The sequence below is a fragment of the Copadichromis virginalis genome, linkage group LG7 (genome assembly GCF_057382275.1).
Source record: "Copadichromis virginalis isolate Kocher_CV1m ecotype Utaka linkage group LG7, C_Virginalis_male_GT1.1, whole genome shotgun sequence".
In the NCBI taxonomy this organism is placed as follows: Eukaryota; Metazoa; Chordata; class Actinopteri; order Cichliformes; family Cichlidae; genus Copadichromis; species Copadichromis virginalis.
In genome coordinates, this window is record NC_140624.1 from 51,388,396 (window position 1) to 51,413,664 (window position 25,269).

At 40.7% G+C, this 25,269-nt stretch overlaps 2 protein-coding genes across 6 annotated transcripts in view; one reads left to right on the forward strand and one right to left on the reverse strand.

Annotated features, from left to right (window-relative positions):
- Positions 1-1,899: 1,899 nt before the first annotated feature.
- camsap1a (calmodulin regulated spectrin-associated protein 1a) lies at positions 1,900-18,962 on the forward strand. Of its 4 annotated transcripts, XM_085464063.1 has the most exons (20): positions 1,900-2,260; positions 2,764-2,963; positions 8,153-8,415; positions 9,084-9,245; positions 9,334-9,414; positions 10,723-10,755; positions 11,575-11,716; positions 11,923-12,062; positions 12,373-12,469; positions 12,635-12,761; positions 13,249-13,328; positions 13,429-13,513; positions 13,635-15,975; positions 16,060-16,196; positions 16,300-16,508; positions 16,597-16,659; positions 16,967-17,054; positions 17,142-17,260; positions 17,780-17,898; positions 18,564-18,962. In XM_085464063.1, the coding sequence occupies exons 2-20, from the start codon at positions 2,765-2,767 to the stop codon at positions 18,852-18,854; spliced, it is 4,776 nt and encodes a 1,591-aa protein (XP_085320189.1). In that variant the 5' UTR covers positions 1,900-2,260; position 2,764; the 3' UTR covers positions 18,855-18,962. The 4 variants fall into 4 exon arrangements, with proteins under 4 accessions (XP_085320189.1, XP_085320191.1, XP_085320190.1 ...); XM_085464065.1 differs by lacking the exon at positions 16,597-16,659; XM_085464064.1 differs by lacking the exon at positions 10,723-10,755.
- A 2,045-nt stretch (positions 18,963-21,007) lies between these two features.
- kcnt1a (potassium sodium-activated channel subfamily T member 1a) overlaps positions 21,008-25,269 on the reverse strand; it is a 44,166-nt gene continuing 39,904 nt past the window's right edge. For both annotated transcript variants that reach the window (XM_085464069.1, XM_085464068.1), the window contains exon 31: positions 21,008-23,846. In XM_085464069.1, coding sequence (XP_085320195.1) covers positions 23,729-23,846 — 118 coding nt within the window. In that variant the 3' untranslated portion in view covers positions 21,008-23,728. The remainder of the gene's footprint in view (positions 23,847-25,269) is intronic.

The window sequence follows — 25,269 nt, forward strand, 5'->3', positions numbered from 1 at the left end:
ATCGCTATTCATGCAGTGGGCTTGCTAGCTAATCTGCTGAAGATTATAGCTGATTTGAAAGTATGCCACAAAGGAATCATGTCATTATTTACATCTCTTCAAGTTTCAGTGGACTTATAACAATATGGTGCATGTACAGAGCTGACAGTTTTTCTTCCTGGTGCCTACCAGACAGGTTTAGGCCAGTACCAACAGTGCTGTCACATTATAATGCAATACTTTTTTTAAGTACATAATTTTGCTAACTGGCACTATGTTTGCTTAAGCTTAATTAAACTAAAGATAAACCTAAAGTACAATATTTCATTCCTTTGCTGTATGTGAACCATTCTGAGTCAGATAGAACATGTTTAATTTTTATCTGAGCCACTGAGTGTACACGTTTTGCACACTCACAGCCCGCTATTTGTAACACGGGCTCGTCCACTTTTTACTTTTATAATTGCATTAAATTTTCATGGCACAGATTCAAAAAGGTGCAAGAAGCATTCTACAGAGAGTTTGGTTCATATTGACATGATAGCATCACACAGCTGCAGTTGCCCTAAAGATGGTTTTGTGGAAAAATCTAACAAGATCAACAGATTCTGAAATACCAAGAAATACCTGTCCATTTTACACCCACAACCCAACCGAAGTATGTTCATAGCCACTCACATTCTGATTCTCAGTTTCAAGTTCAGTTGCCACTATGTAATAGACTGCTTAGATATCTGAATCAGCTGAACACGTATACGTAATAAAGTGTCTGAGCCCCCCGTCCCTTTTTTCACCTAAAACATCTTATAAAATGTGATATCCTAACATAAGTACTTACACTTAAAAATGCTTTATTTTTGATTGTTTGATTTATATCTTTGTCATTTTCACACCATTATCCAGCATTCGTCCAATGTAACCACATTTATGGCTACTTACTTTTTTTTGCCGTGAATTTACAATTAAATTGTTTTAGACATATAAATTGACCAATACCGCCCCCTCCTGGATGTATTCCTCAATGAAAAGCAGCACACTTGTGACAAAGCCACATTTAATCACTTTGATTATTGGAGGCTGGCTTCACTCGCTGACTGTGTGAAGTTTCAGACCCACTCCCCTGCGTGGAAAAATAAGAATATTACACCTTAATCTGGGTTCACCTAGGCAGAGGGTTCTTCTTTCACTGTTTTTACATGATGACGGTGAAAACTGATGTGTGAGCCACCAAATGCAGTGATTGTCGATTTTTCATATACCTCTTTGTACCATTTTAGGTAAAAACAGCAATTAAAGAAAAACATTTCGTTTCGTACAAAATATATTTTAGAATAAACAGCTTTTTATCCACAGCAAAAATAAATGTTTAAAATACAATGTTTTATGGACGAGAGAGATAAGCATCAATTTCATTCTGTGCATGGTGATCCTGCACAAGATCACATTCACTGCTTTCCCTGTTCTATGAGTTTGGGATGGCTGCCATCTCTACCGTTTTACTGTGCCTTATAAGTCACCGAGCTCTGTGTGCTGACTCTCACACGTGCTCATTTCTACAGTGGATATAATAAATAAATAAAACAATAAATAACATTACTTGTAGTTATGAACTTTTTTGTCTGTTTAAAACAAATATTACAACAATATCCAATAGGAAATTAAATCAAGCAAATAATTGCTTTATTAATTATATCCAGTCTTATTAGTTTTAACTTTTGGTATAAATTATTTAGTTCTAAATGATTGCCTAATGCAACAATCTTATGTTTTAGGCTTTACTTTTTTATTACGTTAATTTGTTCCTGATTTTTTTTTCTTATCTTTTATTAATCTTCACAGCTGTTTTTTTTTTTAAATAGCGCTGCAGCGCCCTCACCAGGTGGCTATATGTAACTGGCGGTAACACCCGTCCCCATAGAGACAGGCTCCTACAACAGGGTTGCTCGTGCACCGTTAGAATCGCCAGTCCTCCGTCAGAGACGATGACAGCCTCAGTATGAAAGAGCCAGCTATTTGAGATTAATGATTCCATCGAAAGCAGACTTCTGTGGTGGTTGCCAATCGGAATTTTTATTATTACTGTTATTATTATAATTATTGGATTAACGACCATCAGCCACCAGGCGAAGCTTTATCCTGAGAGGCCGGAGATTTGTGTCGCTGGGCAGGGAGGAGTCTGTTATTTCAACGTTAGCTGAAGCCAGGCCAGCATGTCGGCGTTTTAACAATACATCCATCTCAAATACAAAGCTTCGGAGAGGATCCTAATGTGCTCTTAGAGGTGAGTCTTTGCTACATGTTATGTTATTGCTGTTAAATGTTGCAACGCTAGCTAACCTGCCACTGATACAGTGGACATAGCGGTGCTAGGTTAATATTGGGTCGTTCTGTTCAACTGGACTCACAAGAACCAGCTGTCATTTACTAAAAAAAAATTCTTTTTGGTTTCATTTTTGAAGCTAATTCTAAAAGAACACAGAGCTATCATTTATGCCCGGAAGTGCCCTATAGTTACTTCAGTCTAAGACATTATTAGCTGATAATTAGATAAATAGCCAACAGCATACATATAGAAGGTGTTTTGGGCTCATATGAATGGTCGTGCTGACTGACAGCAGAGGCGACTACAGCACCTGCAGGTCAGACGAGGTGAGTCTTTGTGAATTTCATGTTAACGGAGCCGGTGCTGTCAGTGAGCAGGGCCCCGGTTGTTGTCCTGAAATCGATGATGTAATGGTGTTGGCTTCATGAGAAGAAGTAATACCCGTGTGTCTCTATGTTCAGGATGGATGTGGAGGTGAGTGCTGGCAGGGACAGCACTTGGAGGAGAGCAGCGGCAGCAACAGCAAATGATGATGGTGCTGGTGGTGGTGGAGGAGGAGGGGTCATGGAGGCTCAGGTTGTACCGCTGGAGCTGTACGACTGTGCAAGAGCCAAAATAGACGCAAATCTCCGCTGGTTGTTTGCCAAAGCCTATGGCACAGGTAAGACTTTCTCTTGTGCTGCTGAGACCTTCTTGGATGTCAAGAATGCAAGAGGATTCATATCTTTTTATATGGATGAATATTTTATTGTGCATTTTGTCCTAGTAGTAGAAAGAGAGAAAGGTATATACCCTACAAAAGGTCCATGTCTAGAATCACATCTGAGTTGTGTGTAGTTATACAGATGCTACTATGACACAAATGACAATTTTAATAAAATGAAATTTGTGACCTTTTCAGTTTAAACATTATTGATTTCTAACTGTGTTATTAAACAGTCAGAATAACTGAAAACATCAGGATATGTTGACGTTAGGTTTCAAGTTTCCAGTTACTAGTCCTTTGTTTATGCAGATTGAGACTTCAGTCTACTTGGAAATCCACTATCCTATTTTTTGAGTGTTGATTTTCGACCACAACAATTGCAAATGTATTTTATGAGAATTAACTTTTCATACCGCGACAACATAGCAGCACTCCAGAGCGTCATTCCTGCGAGTGAATCCTTGGGCTGACATCTCGTGATGAGTCTTTCATGCACAGGTCACTGGCTTTGTCAGCTCTGATGAGGTCTGTTAAAATATTAAAAATGATTGCTCTACATAGGCAGGCTGTAAGTACTGCAAATGTCTGGAAATCACTCTTTGAATGTGGGTTTTTATGCCACACACTAGCAGATCTATCAGGAATGTGATCAGGAGGTCAGCTGTGCTCTGCAAGTCTCAGTTTTTGTTTTATCAGTAACAATAATGTATTTGGAAGTTGATCCGGAGGCAGTCATTTAGGAACGGAAAACTCATTGTTCTCATATCCACTTTATGAGTCAAGCAGTTGGAGTGCCTGCAATTAAAGTGTATCCATTCCTGTAGATGACTCAGGGAATTGACGCTGACATGGGAACTAAAACTGAAAATGCAGGGCTTATAATACCATAGAAATGAAGCCGAATGCTAAATTCTGCTCCAATCTACACACTGGGAATTACTGTATCTTTCAGATGACAATATAACTGTCATCTTCCATCAGTCATGTCAGCATGAGCAATCTCACATAAACAGAAGGAGCATTTTAGTGTTTTACCATGAATGCGCAAAATATTGTATGCTTTCGTTGTGTAGACTAGAGCTTGGTGTTTGTTCGGGGCAGAGATAAGATGTCCATAATAAACACCAAACCATTACCATTATCTCAGAAAGCTTCCTGCTTCCCTTAATCTCATTGGCTCTTCCTGATGTGTGCCAGGGACTCTGGTGTCCTGTTTTATGCAGGCATTGATATAAAAGTCTATGAGGATTATACCAATACTATATGACATGGGACTCCTCAGTTTATTAAGCTATCACAACTATTTAGGTAGTAGGGAAATGATGAGCTAGATTGTCGCCGCCATTTATTCGCAGCTGTCATGTGGCGCTTATCATGACAGTCAGTTTTTGTTCCTGCTTAGCTTAATGTGGTGTGCAGCTAGCAATTATCACTTCGACAAAGAAGCAACTGAGACCATAATTAAGCAGGAAGTGGTAAATGTTTGGCACTTTTCCTTTAAAGAAATACTTAAATGATAAATTGAACACTTCAATAGATATACCTGATTGTTGTTGGACCTCGTTTTGCCTTCTGTCTTATTTCTTTATAGCATAGATTCAACAAACATTTCTCAGATTTTGGTTAATATTGGCATCATGCAATTGCTTTGCCAGCAGCACGTCCATGATGTGAATCTCCTGTTCCACCACATCCCAAAGGCGCTCTATTAGATTGAGATCTAGCGACTGCGGAGGCCATTTGAGTAAAGTGAGCTTATTGTTATGTTTAAGAACAAGTGTCTTCTGGAAGCAACCATCAGAAGATGGGTATGCTGTGGTCATAAACAGCTGGGCGCTTAGCAATACTCGGGTATCGTGCAGCTTTAAAAAAAATGTTCATCTGGAGAGAAGAGATAAGTGTGGAAGACAGAACCACACTATCAGAACTCCTATTAGAGTGCAAACTGACGAACACACCGACACAGCAGTGCCGGGAGGACCGTGTTGTCTGTTGTGAAAGTCAGCACAGCAGTCACATGATTAAGTGTTTAATGGGATTGGACCTGAAGGCCTGTGTCTCTGAACAACACAGCCCGTTTGTTTAGACTCATGACATGTTTATTAATGGCCTGTGGAGAAACACTGAACGTTCCTGCACTGGAAACAGTTTCAAAGAAGAAACAGATAAACGGATAGTAAAAGTGTGTCGCTTTCAAACTACATAATTACTTTTTATGTACAGTTTTAATAGCTTTTAACAGTTGGAGTCAACAGTCTTATGTTGTATAATTTGTACAATAGTGGGCTCTAAAGGTCAGGGATATTGCTTTTATATTTTCTCCCACATAATGCTTAAGTGCTCTGTCACCTACTGTACAGATCAGTACAGTCCATAGATTTTTTGTTCTGTGCTTTACTTGATAAAAAAAATAGTTTTGAAATGGAAACTGAATGCCGTTTGAATGAACCGATACTGGAATAGTTGGATATTTAGGTAGATGTGGAAGTGCTGAGATTCTCCTGGGGTGCAGTTAGTGCTATCACCTTTCAGCTTGAGGGTTTCAGGTTCGAACTTGCTGAGGTCTTGCTCTCAGTTTGTTTGCCCTCAGTAAGCCTACATGGGTTTTCTATAAGTGCTCTGTTTTCCAGAAGCAAAGTTTTGTTTTTGTTTGTGTTGTTGTTTGGTTACTTGGCATATCTGTATTGGCTTTATACTTGGATGGTAGCAAGAATGGTTGCCTGTGCTGTTCACTCTGGGATGGACTGGCCACCTGTTCAGGGTGTATCCTACCCTTTGCCCAGTGTCAGTTGGGATAGACTCCAGCTCCCCTGTGATTTCAGTTGGATAAGCAGTTAGAAAATGATACATGGATGGATGGCTGTATTAGTGATCTCTCATGCACAATAATAAATGCGTACAATTAGAATAAAGGATCTGGAAAATTGGTGCCCACCTTTTCAGTTCTGTCTGCTTTGCCATGCTTTCAGGTGGGATTGGCTTATTGACTTACAGGCTATGTTTGCCCAACATGCTGTCTTCAGGAGGACTGTTCATTGAGCCGTCTTATTGGAGAGAAATGTTGCATACCCCTGCAGAGCCCGGAGTCTGATAGCTCTGCCTTAACTGTCAGCAGGATTTCTGCTGGTCAGTCTGACCTTTGTGCTTGAAAGAATAAGAACAAAGACTCATACATGCACACTGGGCTGGGTTTAAGTCCTGGATCAGATAGACGATAAATATCTAAGCAGTATTAACTACTAGAATTATGGAGGAGAACCTCTCCTTTCAAATTTATTGCTGCACACACACATACACATGCACACATCTCCTGATGTCAAGGTCCGTGAATCAATTCACTGAGCAGGAGCCGGGACAGCATCCCAGCCCCCGCCTCCGGCCTCTCCATCACCACAGCAACCAGGGAGGAAGAGGAACCATTCTGGGACAGCTAAGAGTGAGGAAGTGGGGGTATTTGTAAGAGGAAAACAAAACAGAGGAGCTCAGACATGCAGGGGTGTGTTTTCTCACATGATCTAGAATTCTCATTCACATATGGCAGCGCTACATCAGCGAAGCGTGCAATAGATCCTGTATGTGGACCATGACAAGCAAGCAGTCTGTCGTAAAAGACACAGCTGAGGTCTTCGCAGTCAGATGTAGTACCGAGCCTGCTGTGTGTGCGTTTTCCACTGATGGATGTTTGTCTGTTACATCACAGTCAGCATCATCCCTAATGTGAAGCAAAACGAGAACACATGCTTTTGTTAACTGATGCAAGTATAGCTGCTTATCTTCTCTTCTCACACTTTTATTCATCACTGTCATCGCTCAGTTCTGGAGATGTTTGACTTAGAAACAAACAGTCCCTCAAGAAGCCTGGCAGGGTGTAACTGCTAGTCCAAACCAATCATTTGATAGAGAAACCATAGATAATGGCAGTTAAAAGCAGTGCATTTTAGGCATATCTGTGTATGCGGACATTACAATATTTTAACAAGACAAAGATGTGCAAGGAAGCTCTATCTGGCTACGAGGTTTGCTGTACTGTCAGAGAGATAATTTGACATTTTGGAGCGATACACTTGTTCATTTTCTGCTGAGTTAGATGCAAAGATCAATATTATTCTCTTGTATGCACACCATCTCTGAAGCTGGAGCCAGAAGCAGTTAGCTTATCCTTGCAAAAAGACTGTGCACAGAAGCAAACAAACAAACCTAGCTCTTCAAAGTTAAAAAAAAGAGCTAGAGTCTCCTAGAGACCTCATCATTTGCTTGCCAACATTCCTTCATTTCTGTGGTTATTCAAACAAGATGTAATGTAGTAATAGCTGAGCTAAGAGGTGCTGTAGACACAGATTTACTGCTTCCCCCTCCATCCACTTTTACGTTAACCTACACTAAGCACCTTCTGGTTTTTATTGTAAAATAGATACCACTGTGCCTGCTACCCATTTACTGATTTATCACAGAAATAAATTATACAGTTATACACTTTGTTTAGAGCAGTACACACCCACTCATACCCCTCTATGATGGACAGAACTACTAAAATACTAAATCCACTACAAGTTCAGGTCAGTTTTACATTAGCTTGCATGCTTATAATATTCATTATCAGATGGCTTTGAGGGTTTTTTTTGTTTTTGTTTTTTTTTGGGGGGGGGGGGGGGGGGTGACAAGAAACAACAGAGTTCCAACACACAGAAATTTCGTGAATGCTTCGGGCCTTAACTCCTGGATTAACATGTCCAAGACATAAAAATAGCTTTGGCATGTCCATGTGCATGAGCAGGAGCTGGAGAGTGCTAGGCTGGCTTGGACGACACCATTAGCTTAACTATCACCACTAAGTCCCCGTTGGCTAAGTGGCTTAGGGCTTCAGGCCCAAGTGCTGTTTAACCACTGACTTTGAGTGCTCTCCTCATGCACTGGTTTCTTCTTAGACGGTCTAATACCCTTTAAAGCCTGTGTACTAGGAGCTTCTCTGTTACATAACACAGCAAGGCATTGGTTGGACACGTGTTGTATAAAAATAGTTTGTGTGTGTGGTTGTAAAGTGTGATTTGTACCTTTATACAACTTTGATAGGTAAAAAAAACTTGCTGCTCACATTGTGGCTCTCATTTTGAAAGCATTTTGTTTGCCATCAATCCTTCCCCCAGATCATGTTCCTGCAGACCTGCGGGACCCCTTCTACACAGACCAGTATGAGCAGGAACACATCAAACCCCCCATCATCCGCATGCTGCAGTCTGGAGAGCTCTACTGTCGTGTGTGCGGGCTCATCCTTCACGCCGAGCAGGCCAGCTCACTCCAAAACCACCAGTCTGTCATCCAGGCTCTGTCGAGAAAAGGCATCTATGTCCTGGAGACCGACAACGCGCCAGTTTCAGATCTGGATCTCAGCGCTTCTCCCATCAAAATGGTAAAATGTGTCTTTCTAGATTGTCAGAAAAAGCAGACTCAGTTTTCTGAAAGATGAGTCACATTTCGGCAACGTCCCAAAGCCAGATTCTGTGATTCATGTGTAGCAGTTGTAACAGTGACAAAATAACAAATATTTAATTTGCTTTCATTTCACTGATTTACACACCTCCCCAAAAATCTCTTTGTTTTTTTTCCCATTGTGGTTAGTATTCCTCTGTAATAGTATAACCCAGTAACCTGGCAACCCACACTTACCATCTGTTAACAAGCTAATCTGACTTTCCAGAGCCAAATGTGAGCTAGTAGTGTTGGAATAAATAATGCACCAATGTAACAGAATTATTCATCAGGCAAAATGGATCAAAAAGTTTTTCATGAATTTTCAATTTTCTCTTGATGATTTCCATAATCCTGAAAATGTGCTCTAAATGCAAAAACAACACATAAAAGGGAATGATTATTATATAAAAACAATATTGTACCATTACCATTATACCATTACTACTATACTAAAGTGAATCTGTGATTCCCAAATATTTAATACATAGAAAGACTTCATGAATGTTGTCACAGTAGGGGGCAGGAAAAGTCATTTCCGCCTAAGGCTTCTCAAACGCTATGTATCTAATGATGGATTCAAAGATAGCTCTTTATCTGTTCTCCCAGAGCGCACACATCCACCTCATTGATTCCCTGATGACGGCCTATACGGTGGAGATGATCAGCATAGAGAAGGTGGTGTCCAGTGTCAAGCGCTTTTCAACCTTCAGTGCCTCAAAGGAGCTTCCTTATGACCTGGAAGATGCGATGCTGTTTTGGATCAACAAGGCAACAATTAAACAGTGTTATTGTTATGACAGTTGGATTTGTGTGTTCGTCTGTCTGTGCTAACCTGCTGTATTCTTTGGTGTTTTAGGTGAACATAAAGTTGAGGGAGATCACAGAAAAAGAGTGTAAAATGAAGCAACATCTTCTTGACTCACCGAGTCACCAGAAGGTAATGATAATATAATAACAACAATAATAACTTTATGTATATAGCACCCTTTAAAAACAAGTTTCAGAAAAATACACTCACTGGCTACTTTGTTTGGTGCACATGTTCTGTTGCTTGGGGAAAAGCCAGACTGCTTGCATTTGATATGATTGCAGCAGTAACTCCAATAACCACTCCTTACAACCAAAGTATGCAGATGAGTGTTTCTGAATGCAGAGAGTAGGGTGCAAACACCCTTGCAGATGAGCTACAGCAGCATAAGACCACACCGGGTGCCAGTCCTGTCAGCTAAGACCAGGAAATGGAAGTTATAATTCAAACAGGCACATCAGAATTGAACAATAGTAGATTGCCTGGTCTGATGAGCCTTATTTTTCTGCTATGACATTCAGAAGTAGTTTAAACGCCACCTCAGCATTATTGCTGATCTATTACATCATGGATGTGCAGCAGGCAGCAAGTGCATGATATTAACATGTAAATATGGACTAAAATCTCTGATGGATGTTTCCCTGTTCTACATAGAGTGAAGGGAGTGCTGAAGGCAAAAGGGAGTCTGAGTATGAGCAACGTGCACATAACAAAGTGTTCAGAGAATGTAGCTTCCCCTGTCTTGAAAAGAGTCTGTCTTAAGTGATGTTTTTTGCCTTTGTCTAATGTCCTACATGTGTGCATCTTGTCCTTAAAATACATATTAATTGTCAAGTAATCAGTTCTGTCTTCTACTGACATTGTCTTGCAAACCTGTGATCAGATATTCAAACATTTTTATTTGTGTGTGTTTGCACCTCATGCTTAAAGGATATATATATCATGCTTTATATTTTTAAACTACTGTCCCTATTATTTGAGGGCTTTAGGATAATTAAGCTGTGGGATTCTTTGTGGGGAACCAGTTTTTAATGTATTATATTTTTAACATAGGGATTTTTTTTTCAAATTGTGTCTGTCATCATTAAGTTTGTGCTGAGTAAGCTTTTGGTAGTTAGTGTTTTAACGTATCAACAGATGTGCAGACAGTTGCCGCTGGATTGACGCTTGCATTAACTAGCTGCATCATTAGTAGCACAGTGTGTCTTTTGAGCTATGTCTCATTTCAGTTGTTCCCCCCTGATTCCTGAATAAATAGATATTGCTGATGCTTTCATTCGAACCCTTTCCGGTTATCTTTAAGACCAGATCTGCCTCCTTCCAATCAGGAGAAGATTCGATTCCTTCTGGCTGTGTCTGACCCTTTACTTGTCTGTTGCTCTTCCTCTTTGTGTCTCCCTCCCAAATTAACTCCCTCGTGTGCCTCTTGGATACTAGTCTCCCTCCAAATGGTACTGGAAGCTTGTACCTGTAAGTGCCACTGCTTGCAATCACCTGTGTGAATGTCAATGTGTCAACTGGAGGTGTGTGAGGTTGTGTATGTGTGTGCATCAGATGTGGCAGCGTAATGGAAAGCTGGGAAAAAACTAGACTAACAGGATGAAGGAAAAAGGGAATATATTTATGGGTGTTATATAAATGCAGTAAATTGTATAAGGAAGATGACACAGTGGCCCTTACTGGCAAAGGAAGGAACATCACCATGCTCGTTTGCTTTTATTTTCAAATCCTTTTTTACATCCTTTAATATTCAGCTGAGCTCATTCAGTCCTCAACTTCCTCCTCCCAAACCATCCATTTATCCACCCAGTGTTAGAATGGCTCATGGCTTCTTTTATTTCACCATTAACTTCCTCCCAATATCATTTCTTTCTGACCTCACTAGCCTGATATATTGCATGCTCTGGCTCATTGCTTACTGGAACCTGTGGAGTTCTCTCGTGTGGTAAAGTATTCATCATTAACCCCTTTCGTTACTTCATTGTACGGTTTATGACTTTTTCTCTTGCATATCCACGCAATACTTATCTGTGTTATGCTTAGCTTAAATATTTTATATGAGAATCATTAGCACCCTTCCCGATTCGTATCAGCGAAGACACACATTATGCACCACATGACATGTCACAACCAAGAAGCCCTAGACCCCAGTTAGTGCTGAAGAGAAGCAGAGATTAGTTTACAGCATGTGAGATGTTATGTTTATCTGACAAGTGAGAGTGTGATTCAGTGATTCATTAGACAAATGTGTGCACACTGTGTAATCCTAGGCCTTCTCTTGGTGTGTAGGTGCGTTACCGCAGAGATCACCTATCAGGTCGAACGCTCCAGCACTTCCCCTTGTTGGACGACCTGTTGAAAGACATGTGTGATGGCACAGCTCTGCTGGCTGTGATCCACTTTTATTGCCCAGAACTCGTTAGACTGGAAGGTACTGTAACACAGCTCTATTCAAGCCAGAAGTGTAGCACATACTGTAGCTGTCAATTTATCCTAATGTTATATAAGTCAGGATAGTTTTACCAAGAGGTGAATTAAAAGATCAATACGACTGTGAAGCAAAAGGAGCAGTATCTATGAATTTAAAAGGTTTAAGAGTACAGAGTAAGCCTGATAGCGTTGTCCTGTTGTGTGCAGATATCTGTCTGAAGGAGGTTCCCTCTATCAGTGAAAGTGTTTACAATATCCAACTACTGATGGAGTTTTCAAACGAGTATTTGAACAAATGCTTCTATCTGAAGCCTGAAGACCTGCTGTACTCCCCACCGGTACTAAAGGTGAGCTTGGAAACATAAAACACTTTTATAGTTACAATAAAATCACTGTACATTTATTTTTGAGTAAAAGTAACGTTAAATTTAACTGCTTAACTATTATACCTCAACAAAAGACGTGTTTTATGGATTTGTCCTTGTGGTCCTGCTCCTCTTGCCCTCAGTCTCAACACCTGATAGTGAATTGCTTTAAGCGATGGATTAAATCTAAAGAATACATATAAAGCCCAGTGTGCCTTGATCCTGTGCTATGCTGCTTTTTTGTCATGTCTTGCTTTTCTTCCTGACAGCGTCAGTTTTTGATGTCTTACAGAATAATGTGATGGTCTTCATTGCCGAGCTGTTTTGGTGGTTTGAGATTGTGAAGCCAGACTTTGTTCAACCCCGGGATCTTCAGGATATCAGAGATGGTATGGCACACTTTCTGCCTTCATCCATCAGTTTTGATTGAATAACACAAAAAGCACAGTCGCTACATGTACACAGATTGATTTGATGACTATATATATATATATTTGTATTTACTGAAATGTTAGTGGCTGTTGTGAAAACATGCCATTCTTCTATTTCCACAGTGAGACTGCTGCTGCAGCCTAAAACTTCTCGATCCTATGTACCCATCTCCAACATCACTAAACGAAGTTTCCTGACATCATCGCACTCTGCTGACACCCTGGCCACGCCCACAAGCCCTGACCTCAGGTATCATTACAAAAAACATCTATTGAGTCACTAGTCCAGAAAAAAAGAGTTTGGCTGTCTTTTCCCTAAGATCAAAAACAAAACAAAACAAAATTAACTAATGTTTTAAAAGTTACACATATACAAAATTATACAACATTAGGGCTAAACTACTGACACGATTGAGGTCTTGGGTTTATTGCACCAGATCATTTAAGCAAAGTGATTGGCTTTTATATTTCCCAGTTTAGCTTTTGATTGGGTCTTTGGTCACAGGACCCAGACAAGCATCATCTTGGCTCTTCTCCTAAATGAAGATCTGTGGGATGATTCGGAGTGCGGTGTCTCTCTTTTGTGTCTCTGCGGTAGTGTTTTAAATGCCTCTGCACTAAATATTTAAGCAATGTAAACTTAGTAAATTAAGAGGTTATTAATTTATACAATGATATAGATATACAATAATAATTTACACAGCTAATATATCTCTCTCTCTATCTCTCTCATGCAGCACTAAATCAAGCTCCACAAGCCCATCTGTGCTGCCTCTGAGACAGAGACAACAGAAAGTGGTTGAGGAGACCACTCCAGGTAAAAAAAAAAATCATCTGTGTTCTGAGCTGAGGTTTCTGCCTGAAGTCAAGAAGTAAATATATTTTTTCCTAACATGGATCATGTATTCTTTGTGCAGATATAAGGCATAGGCCTAACTCTCTGATAGGCCCAGATGCGCAACATCAGGGCTCCAAAATGGCCTGGCCAGAGAGAAGGACGAGGTGAGTGGTATACAGTAATTGGTTTATTCAGTTTCATGTTGCAGAATCTATCAGTATGACAAATTCTTTTGTTCAGCTTACCTAACTCATTTTCCTCCTTCTGTACTATTATCTCATCCAGGCCTTTATCCCAGCCTGCATCCTATGCCCTGCATTTTGCCCCAGAGGATGATGCAGACAGTATCAGTCTTGCTCGCTCCATTAGCAAAGACAGCTTAGCCTCCAACATAATGAGCATTACTCCTAAACACATGCTGGGTGCGGGTCTGTCTCAGCATAGACTTAGTGGTCAAAGCCTGCTTAGTCACATGCGCATAGAGGATGAAGAAGAAGAAATAGAAGAGGAGGAACTGGTTGCCGTTATCCATCCTTCTGTATTTTCTAGACATCGAATCGGGAGCAACATGGAGCAGGACGAGCTGGAAATGCAGAGTGCAGCTCCTGCCTCAAAAGTATGTAATGCTTCTCGTCCTTCCTGTTTCGATGCGGGCCCTTTTACTCTGGACTGCCGAGGCGACAGCTATTATCTGGAGCCTTTGTTGCCTGCCATCCCTAAAATGGCCAAAGAGAAAAGCATCAGCCTGAACAAGCAGGAGGAGAGCGGTGAGAGTCGCTGCAGAGGCACGGGAAATGCAAGAAATGCAACGGCCGGTGTCCCGCGGACCTCACAGAGGAAATCCCCCAGCAGCTGTACACCCACGCAAGTGGTGGAATCAGTTCCTAGCTCTCTCAGGCAACTGATCGAGGATTCAGCAGTCGACTCTCAGCCTGGAAAGAAGCAATCTGAAGGCTTTTTCCTTCACTTGTCAGATGAGCCAGACCAGCACAGTTCTTTCTCCATAGATTGCATGCCAGAGGCAGGGCCCGATTCTGACTCTGACATCGCAGACCTGGAGGAGGATGAAGAGGAAGAAGATCAGATGGAGCTGATGAAAGAGGAGGTCAAGGGAGGGAGGGGAAAGTGCCCAGAAGAGGACGACACGGCTGAATTTGGAGAATTTGGAGAGGGAGAGTCAGCCAAACTCAGAGAAGACATGAAGGTAAGCGAGCGGGAGGATAAGGAAGATTGCAGTGGGCGCTCTAGCCCTTGCCCTAGTACCATATCATGGGCGAGCAGCTGCAGTGCTTCGGGCAGCGCCAGTGTCAAGATGACCAGCTTTGCAGAGAGAAAGCTCCTCAAACTTGGTCTCCGTGACGGATACTCAAGTACCAGCAGCTCCCAAAAGACAACACCTGATGGCTCTGATGTCACCCCCTGCCCTCCCTGGCAACTGAGGAATGACTCCACCTCGGGTTTGCTGGGGAAAGAACCGAGCACTGTGATGGGGAAGAATACGGCACTTAGTTCTCCAGTTGTGCCTTCAGAGCTACTGCAACTTCACATGCAACTGGAAGAGCAGAGACGCGCAATCGAATATCAGAAGAAAAAGATGGAGACGGTGTCAGCCAGGCAGAGATTAAAGCTTGGGAAAGCTGCTTTCTTGAACATTGTTAAGAAGGGTGGGGGGCGCAGCGACACTCTTCCTTTACCCCTCAAACACTCCAAGGAATCCTTGGCGCTAACATCTGCTGACAGGAGTAAATCAAAGAGCCAGACCAGCAGAGATGATTCTTGTCTTGATGCTCTAAAGGTTCGAACAAAGGGAGGTCAAAGAGAGGAAGGACCGATGAACACAGACAACAGATTAAACGCTCTCTCCCAGGATAACGGAGCTGAACCTGATATAAATGAGTGCTCCCGTTCCATAGAGCTGCTCAATGAAGCTATTAGTACTATTCAGCAGCAGATGATGCAACTCTCATTACAGCAAAACCTGCTCATGAAGCAGAGCGTGGCCTCCCCTCCAGACTTGGTGCCGTCAGGCCCAAGCACACCCCCTGACACAAACCCAACACAACAAACACCTTCTACCTCAGACTCCAGATCTTATGCAGTTCACTTTGTAGATATCAGTGCCGGCAGTGCTGCACCAACTCGTCGTCCTCCCAAGCTTAGCTCCAGCCAGCGCAGCAAAGCCCCAGAGCTGAAACAGAGTAAAGAAAACAGCAAGAGTGTCAAAAAATCAAACATCCAACTTCCAGAATGTGCTGAAGGGGAGGAGGTGGAGAGTACTGCTGAGAGCTCTAGGACTGAGAGAAGCCTTCAGAGGAACACCACCTTCAGGGTCCAAGACAGCACAGGAGAGGGAACAGGGCGCCTCTCAGACAAACTCAAATCACCAGACCCACCAGTTATCTCCAGTACGACTCAATTTCCATCACAGGATGGAGAGCAGGAGAAGGACGCAGCTGTCAGGTCAAGGATGGAGGTTGCCAGTGGGGAGGAGAGCACAAGAGTCAAGGGTCAGCTGATTGAAGTCGACTTGTCAGAGCTCAAAGATCAACTCGAGGATGGCACTGTAGACGCCCCAGACTGCGTGGCAGAAGGCGAGCAGAAGAACGTGTTGGGCTTCTTCTTCAAGGTGAGATGAAGATGTTTACACATTTTGTTGTACTGTGTTTTAATTTCAATGTGGTATATTGGAGGTTTTTCTTTAATCTTCCAGGATGATGAAAAGGCAGAGGACGAAATGGCGAAACGTCGCGCTGCCTTCCTCCTCAAACAGCAGCGCAAAGCCGAAGAGGCGAGACTACGCAAACTTCAGCAGGAGGCTGAGAGCGAGCTCAAGCGTGATGAGGCCCGGTGAGTTTGGACATGAAATCACATGTTAAGAAATGATAAGGAGTGGTCCAAGGCGTGGGTGGGCATCTGGCCGCTGTATTAACTTTCCTTCTGTTTGCTCAAGGCGAAAGGCTGAAGAGGATCGCATTCGTAAGGAGGAAGAGAAGGCACGGCGAGAGCTGATTAAGCAGGAATACTTACGGCGGAAGCAACAAGCCCTGATGGAGGAGCAGGGTCTGGTCAAACCTCGCCCACGGACCAAAGCCCGCAGGAACAGGCCTAAATCGCTGCACCGTGAAGAGTCCAGCGGTCTCTCCAAAGGATCCGCTACACGTAAGAGTGTCTCTAGTACTTAAGCAGTAAAAATGTGATCGTGTTGTCGTCCTCTGAGTATCTGTGTGTGTGCGTGTGTGTCGTGCAGGTAATTCTCTGAAGGTTTCCATGTTGATCAAAGCCCAGGACTCTGCAGCAGGCTGCAGGGGAGGTGAACCTTCTTAAGCTGCTCTGCATGATGTGGACACGACTGATAAAAATAGGAGTGGATTTCAGAATAGGAAGATCAGTCCGTCTTTTTTCAGAGCAGACACTTCTGATTGGCTTTGATACACTTGTTTTATTGTTTTATGTGCAGCTTATTGTGTCTCTTTGGTCTTACATGTGCTTTTTTTTAACTACATTGTTCTTTTTTTAATTATTGCTGTGAAAGTGCAGTAGTTCAGGCATAAAACTGGGCAAACAGCACTTGGCTAAGGAAAGTAGCTGATGCTAAATCCTTCTGTCTCCATTTTCAGCCGATCTGAGCTGCAGTCATCGAGGATCAACGCTCTCTTTGGCAACTGATGCAGACAGCGTTATCTCCGGAGGGGCAGAGTCAAACAGGTGAGAGTTTGGCTGTATAAAAGCAGAGAAAATTTGTGTCCATGTTGTTTGTCTTTGCACTAATTTGATTTTGGTGCATTTTTTTAGGGCTGGATCTGTGTGCTCTATGGAGTCATTCCCCCTAAGCAGGGCCTCCAGCAGGAACATGGAACGGGACTGGGAGAACGTCTCTATAGCCTCTTCCATTACTTCGAATGAGTATACTGGTGAATAGAAATGCTGAAAAAAAGATTTATTTCCATCATCACAAAACCAACATTTATTTTTAAAGATTGGTGCAAAACAAATTTTCTATTTTGTCACATTCTTAATGAAAGAGACATTTAGATAAATGTGTTTTTATGCTATTTGTCAATGAAACTGTGAAAAGGTTGATGGCTCTTCTGTATAACCAGGCCCAACAAAACAGTTAGCTTAGCCTTAAGCACAGATTGTAATATCCACTGGACCTCAAGCCATGACTTCACAAACTTTGCTACAAGCTTGAACAGCAGTTTGCCACTGCATCTACTCCCTCCTTCAGTTTTGATGCTAAGCTATGCTAATCGGCTCCTTATTCTAGCTTTATAATTGCTTTAAAAATATGAGAGAAGCATTGATATTCCCATGTAACTCAGCAAGAAAAGAGTTAGGCCTGTTTTCTATTATAACCTAAACCACTCCTTAAACGGTTAGAGACCTGTATGTCATTTACTGATCTTCTTGGTTTGGTTCATATGCTATAGGTCCCAAACTCTTCAAGGAGCCGAGCTCCAAGTCCAACAAGCCAATCATCATCAATGCCATCGCCCACTGCTGCCTGGCCGGAAAGGTTAATGAAGTGCAGAAGAGCGTTGTTCTTGAGGTCAGTGAACACACAGCAGTAATACCTATGAAACTGTCTGGGAACTTTGTGTATATCATAGTAAAACATTTTAACGTGTTATTGAAACAGTACTATGCAAAAGTCTTGAGCCACCCGTCCTTCCTTTCTATTTTCCTTTCAAGAAGCCAGACTTTCTAACATAAGAGACAACTTAGCTAAGGACCCGTTTTAAATTGCAAGCTCACAATTTTAGATTAGTTTAATGTTAATGTAATGTCAAAGATAACACAATTTGTTGGGCAAATAATTTCATTTTTCCAACAATAAGGTGATTCCCAAAGAGCTATCAGCTGGAAAGTTCTATCTCAGCATGGTGTGCAGTGGACAAGTGGAGGACAAAAGAAGAAGTAGTAGGCCTTAAAAACTATATACAACAGATGAACTTTATCTGAAAATCATCCCAATGTTTAAATGGTTGTTAATATATATGGAGGAGGTTAGGAAAGACATGCAACAATATGTGAAACACAGTGGAACAGGTGGTCATACCAAATATTGACTATATTACCATGTATGTTTGCACATTTCAATAAATCACTGCAGCTATTTTCAGCAGACTACAAAGAAATAAGTGGAAGCTGAAGACTTTTGCATAGTACTTTTAACTTTTTACCACATTCAAAAATTCAGTTTTAAATTCTCAGGAACTAGAAAAGTGCGAGTCCAATCACCTGATCATCCTCTTCCGTGACGGCGGGTGCCAGTTTCGCGCCATTTACTCGTACTCTCCGGACACTGAGGAGATCATCAAGTTTTCAGGCACAGGACCGCGCACCATCAACCGAAAGATGATCGAAAAGCTCTACAAGTACAGCTCAGACCGCAAGCAGTTCACTGTCATCCCCGCCAAGACTGTGTCGGTCAGCGTGGACGCTCTGACCATCCACAATCACCTGTGGCAGGTCAAGAGACCAGGGAGTGCACGAAGAAAATGAGAAAGGGGGACATTTGTAACCATTTCTGGTCCCATCTGCTACTGTTGGGCAGGCCCCAATAAGCGTGGAGACGACTGTCATGTCATTAGAGGGTTCAGATATTCAAAAGTATTGCATTCTGTTGTATTAGCTTTTTATTCTGTATGTCACACTGCAGGGTTTTAATTTGTGGGGATATCCTACATTTAATTAGGCACTTCTTTTTATGTAGCACCCCCACTACTGAATCTACTGGTACCAAGTGCAAGTGTAGACACGCAGGGATGAACCTGACAGTGTCTTGTAACATTTACTGTTCCAGCTTGGCAAAGAAGTACCCGACTGCTGTGATTAATCCAGGCTGCGCATACAGAGGACTCTTCTACTACTCGTATGTGTTTTTATGACGAGGGAGCTTCGAACAGACTTTTTTTATGTCCGTGTGGAATGGATGTTAGCAAGTGGTAGTCTTCTTTTCTATTTAGTGTGTTTGGAGAAGTGCGTCAGTCTTTGTGTTAGGGGGAGGGGAGAGCAGACTGCAGTTCTTCTGCATTTGGCCCTGAATGCGTTTACTCTTTTGATTATGCTTTAAATCTTCTGACAACCAAGCAAATGTTTTTCGGGGGGGGGGGGGGGGGGGGTATTTGTGCTGCTGTTACAGTGGAAAACAAAATAATGTTGTTTTTACCTTAAGGGAAATTGTACTGGTATTTATCTCAAACCTGAAGCAATTTAAACACTGCATTAAAGGGCAGCCTACGGAAATAATCGCACACATATATAAACATATATTCCGATGTGAGCCCTGTGAGATCACTGATTAGCTCACATCACTGAACTAAAATTGACTGGTCTATGCCACTGAGCTGTTTGCCTCTCACATATAACCGCTGGCTGGATGTTGGCGAGATGTTCGTTTTTAATGCCGCTTCTGGCGCTTCACACTAATAATTTCCTTGCAGTGACTGATGTCAGCAGCTGGTACAGTGTTTGGGAAAACTGCACAATACTTGATATTTGTTTGCTGCGTTTTGTACGTTTTTGAGCAGTATTTTTTGTACGTTGCGTACAAGTTATGTTTACAAAAAAAAAAAAAAAAACAGGCACTATTTCGAGGTTTGTTCTGTTACAGGCATACAGAGCTGAGTCTTGTCCGTGTTATATTGAATGTTTATTTATTTTGATTAAATATAATAAATGCAGCTAGGTACATTTTCTTGCTAAAGTTGCCTTAATGTGTCTTTTTTCTGCTCTCCGTTTCCACTCTGTATTTACTAAACGAGGGGGATGCACAAGTCCTTTTTATGGATTGCTAAGAACTACTAAATGCCACACAGTCAGCACCTGCAGCTGGCAGTTAAAGCTAGAAAATGAAGATCTGCGGAGGACATATGGTCAGGAGAGTGAGCAATAGTTATGGTTGCTGATCAGGAAGTACAATTAAGTCCAGTTAGAAAAACACTGCACAACTGTGACTTGTTTGCTATGGTTACCAGTAAGTACATCCCATGATTCAGTCATTTATAGGAGGACCTGAAATCACCCGCTAAACAACCATCACCCTCACATGGCCATGCTTAACAGTTAGTGTCCGGGTTTTTTTTTTGCTGATATGCTGTTTGGTTCTTGCCAAATCTGGTCCTCTGTATTATGGTCAACATCTCCCCTTTGGCACAAAAGCAAACGCAGCTTATCAACATTTATGGTCATGATTTGGATTTGTTTTGCAGCAGGTGATTTCAGGTGCTTCTATAAGCATGAAATATATCTGCAAAAAGTCCTGTGAAAAGTTTCTTTTTAACACAACTGTATATGCCAGTCTCTTGTACATTCAAACAGACTTTTTTGAGCAATTATTATTTAAAAATAATCAACATATTTTTCAGACTTAATAATTACCTTAATGAAACTATCAGGACTACTAATAGATGTAGCTAAGTAAAACATTGTACCACACTGCTACTCGGCAGTGGGCTATTTATGATTATTTGGTTTTAATCAAATTTGCATTTTAATTACAATATTACGATGATTTTGTTGCCTTAGAGCCACAGGGAGCCAGTGGAAATATGCAACCAATCCATAGCTCCGGTGGTTCCCTGCGACTTTAACAAAAAAAAACTATCCCAGTACAAATATGGAAATGTTTTAAATGATTATAATTGCTGTAAATGATCTTTTATATTGTCGTTTATTAAAGAAAATACACTTAATGATGTACATAGAATAAGCAAATATCAAATTAAAAACAAAAGTCCTGATAAATTAAAGTCACTAAAGAAAATGGAGAATTTTACTGTACATCAACCGACAAGTTTGCTCTCACCATCTAACACTGATGGCTCACCGTGTGCCTTGTTTTCCCAAAAAGTGATTATTTTTCACCTATAATCTGTCAGACCTATCTCTCATTAATGTTATCAAGTCATTTTGTATTTGAAAGAACAAGTAAAAATGTGAAATCCCTTTTTAGCGAGAAAATTCCATTAAAAATGCTTCAAAAATCACCAGCAGCATAATTACAGATTCCAGTTTAGTGACGCCAATCAGTGGAAGTGAAGCAAAGTATACACCAACTAGCTCCTGTCAATTAAGGTAACCATGGCAATAGCACCAGTGTTAGGTGCATGGGTTTACATATATGTATGTTTTTTTGCATCAGACATACTTTTTAATACTCTAAAGAATGGTCTTTTAAACAGGGTACTTTATGGGGATTTACTCACTCGTGCAGTCAGCCTCAGCGGCCACCAAAGAAAGTTGACGACTTTCAGCTGCAGTTTCCTCCTGCTCATCGGGGCAAACACATTTCTCATAAAATCAGGTCAGGTCTCAAAAGCCAGTTAGAAGGAAGCTGAAGTGTATAATCTTTCAAACAGAGATCAGAGGGAGCGTCTCACTGATCAAACCCACTTCATGCATACATTCAGACAATTTATAAAACAACATTTCTCTATCACAACCAAATCATAACTTCCTGTGATGGCAACAACAAAAATCAGATTTCACCTTGAACGTATCCCAATAACTTGTTTTATTAAATAATAGGACTTTAATAATCTATAAATAATGTATTAAATGTCCCATATTTTCATGCAGGTACATAAGTGATTTGTGTCTGTGCATTTAGAGGTGCAAGTTTGTTCTTCGGTTTATTCATTAACTAGCTCTGGGTTGTTGAGAGAAGAAGAAGAAGGAATAAACAGAGGCTTGTATAAACACAATAAACAATCCATAAATGATATTTTCACAATTCAAATAATTAAAAAGCCTAAATTAGATTTAACATGTTACTTAGCTCAGTCTGTTGCGGCCTCCGGGCAGGTTAGTTGCTCCCCCCATTTATGGTGCTTATCTTAAAGTAAGCTAACATTTTTATGAAATTATCTTAAAACAATTTAAGCAGTAGCATTCTTCTCAAAATTCTTGCAAAGTCTCTAAAGCATCAGACTATTCCTTTAATGTCATTGCTTACTAATAGACAGGTTTCTATAGTAAAAAAACAATATAGGCAACTTGAAATCATTTCAGTATGTTGTGTTCATAATACAGCACTTTAATGTGCGAATAAAATAAGACTCAAGTATAAATAAGTTCAACACTCAAATAAGTACGAAGTCAAAGAGTCAGAAAGACTCTTACATTAGGCCAAAGCAACCACAATTGTATATTATGAAGCAAAAGTGTTTCACTTAGCGGTGCTGAAAGAAAAATGGCGCTCTCTAATTACTAATATAGTGTTAATCAACTAAATACTTTATGGCACAATATTGAATACATGGCACAGCCTGTTTAAAGGGTTGAACTAAGCTCTTGTAGTAGTAAATACTTCATCCAGTCTAAGAAATGCACTGCAGCAAACATATAAGTAACCACCATTATTTGTACATGATACTAATCTACACCACTAAAAATCTACTTCTATTCTTCAGCTGCAAAAATTAAGCTTTGAGAGTTTAAAGCATATATTTTTATTTGAGTCATGTAGTGTTGCAAGTTACGCTTGAGTTTATGCGAGTGGTGATAAACAGAAAATGTGTATCCAGGGAAATTCAAAATATGATCACCTGATATTCTCAAAAAAAAAAAGCAAGGAAAGAGGATTAACTCCTGAACTTCAATGTCACAATTTTTCTAATAACGATACTTCAAACCAAACCACCAGAGTTCTGTAGCTTTCAGTGACAAATACATATTTCTGTGCTCATACTTGAATGGCTAAATGAATTGGATTCATTCTAACCAGGGCCGGCTCTTTAGCTCTGATGAAACTGACTGGCATTCCTTCAGTTAGCTCACTTCACTTCATAACAAGCATGTCCCTGACTGCTCATTTTTATTTTTATTCCTATTTTCACTTGTATTTTTATTTTTATTCCTATTTATTCTATTTATCCCCTTCGTATATTTTATTTATATTGTCTCTGTATTTATATATATGTGTGTGTGTGTGTGTGTGTGTGTGTGTGTGTGTGTGTGTGTGTGTGTGTGTGTGTGTGTATATATATATATATATATATATATATATATATATATATAATATTCTGTAAATCTGTAACTTCTGTCGGTGCTGTGCTTTTTTGGAAATCGAATTTCCCAGAGGAACCCACCCGAGGGATTAATAAAGTTAATAAAGTTCTATCTAAAAAGAGCTCTCACAAATATCAACACACTATTTTTACAGAGTTTGTGGCAAGAGGATGAAAATGTCACTGATGACATCAGCTGTCACCTGACAAACATTAGGCACTCGTATAATACAGTGGCAGACTGCAGGTGCTGAAACTTTGTAGCACAAATTGTCCTCTTTCAGACTGGACCCGCATGGATGCAACGAGACCCCCACAGAAGCTGAAGCTGGGTTAATGAGTGTAGCAATAAAGGTTGGCAGGGTATCAGAGCTGGGTGTCCTCTTTGGTGTCCATGCTGGACTCGTGTCTCTCTTTCAGGCTGCTGCTGTGGACAGGGGGCTCTTCGGGGACGTGAGCCAGAGGGTCCGAACGAATCAAGTAGCTGGGTGGGAGAAAGAGAGCAGAAAGCAATGAAATGCTGATGTATCTCGCTCATTATTAAAACTGCTCCATACTCACTCAGCTCACTGAAGAATGAAAGGACCAGGACATCTTAAAGGCCTCATTGTATCATATCAACCCATTAGAGTGCTTTGCTCTAATGCTCTAGGAGTTACTGGTGGTTCCTAAGATACTTAAAAGTAAAATGGGAGGCAGATCCTTCAGCTTTCAGGCCCCTAATCTGTGGAACCAGCTTCCAGTTTGGATTCAGGAGACAGACACGCTCTCTAAATTTAAGATTATGATTAAAACTTTCCTTTTGATAATGCATATAGTTAGGGCTGAATCAGGTGACCCTGAAACCTCCCTTAGTTACGCTGCAACAGATCTAGAGTGCCGGGTGCTTCCCATGAGTGTTTCTTCACCACCTTTTTTCACTGTCTAAGTGTTTATACACCACTCAGTATCTAATAATTAGATATTATTCATCTCTCGCTCTCTTCCACAGCATGTCTTTTGTCATGCCCCCCTACACCTTAGCCTTAATTGGTCATACCCTTCCCTGAGCCTGGTTCTGCCAGAGGTTTTTTCCTGTTAAAAGGGAATTTTTCCTTCCCACTGTCACCAAGTGCTTGCTCATAGGGGGTTGTCTGATTGTTGGAGTTTTTTCTCTATTATTGTAGCGTCTTTAATTTACAATTTAAAGGCAATTGAAGCAACTTACTGACATCACCTTTATTTACCCCTCTTTTATTTATATTCATAAGAGGTGTGCTTCTTGCCACCAGACAAAATTAAGTCCAGTACACTCAAAAAAATAACTCTTTGAATGAACATAAAAAAATCATGGAAAGAATTTCCACGTAATTATATTGCTTTATTTTAGCATTAAGCAATTCTGTTAATCCAACTTAATGTACTTGAGTTGGACTAACTTGATTAATTAATGATGAATCAACTGTTTTACTACAGTTGAGTCCAACTTAATTTAATTGAGTTGATCCAACCAATGCAAATTACGTTAGTACAACAAAAATGCTTAATTGTGATAGAAAGCCATTTATTAATGTGGAAATCCTTTCCATGATTATTTTACATTCATTTATAAAGTTATTTATTTTTGGAGTGTTCAACAAAGTGTAACAAAGTCTAGAGTCTTGTTAACATAAAATGTTAATGGATTTATAATAACTTGCACTCCTCTTATCTTTACCAGGGTTGCAGTGACACTGGGGCCTATCCCAGATGTGATAGGGTGGGAGTCAGAGTACTGGACAGGTCACCAGTCTATCGCAGAGAGACAGACAACCATTTGCACTCATGTTCACAGATATTTTAGAAACACCAATTAACCTAAACCTAATTTATGCATGACTTTAACTGTGGCAGGAAACCAGAGTACCCAGAAAGAACCCACTGCAAAC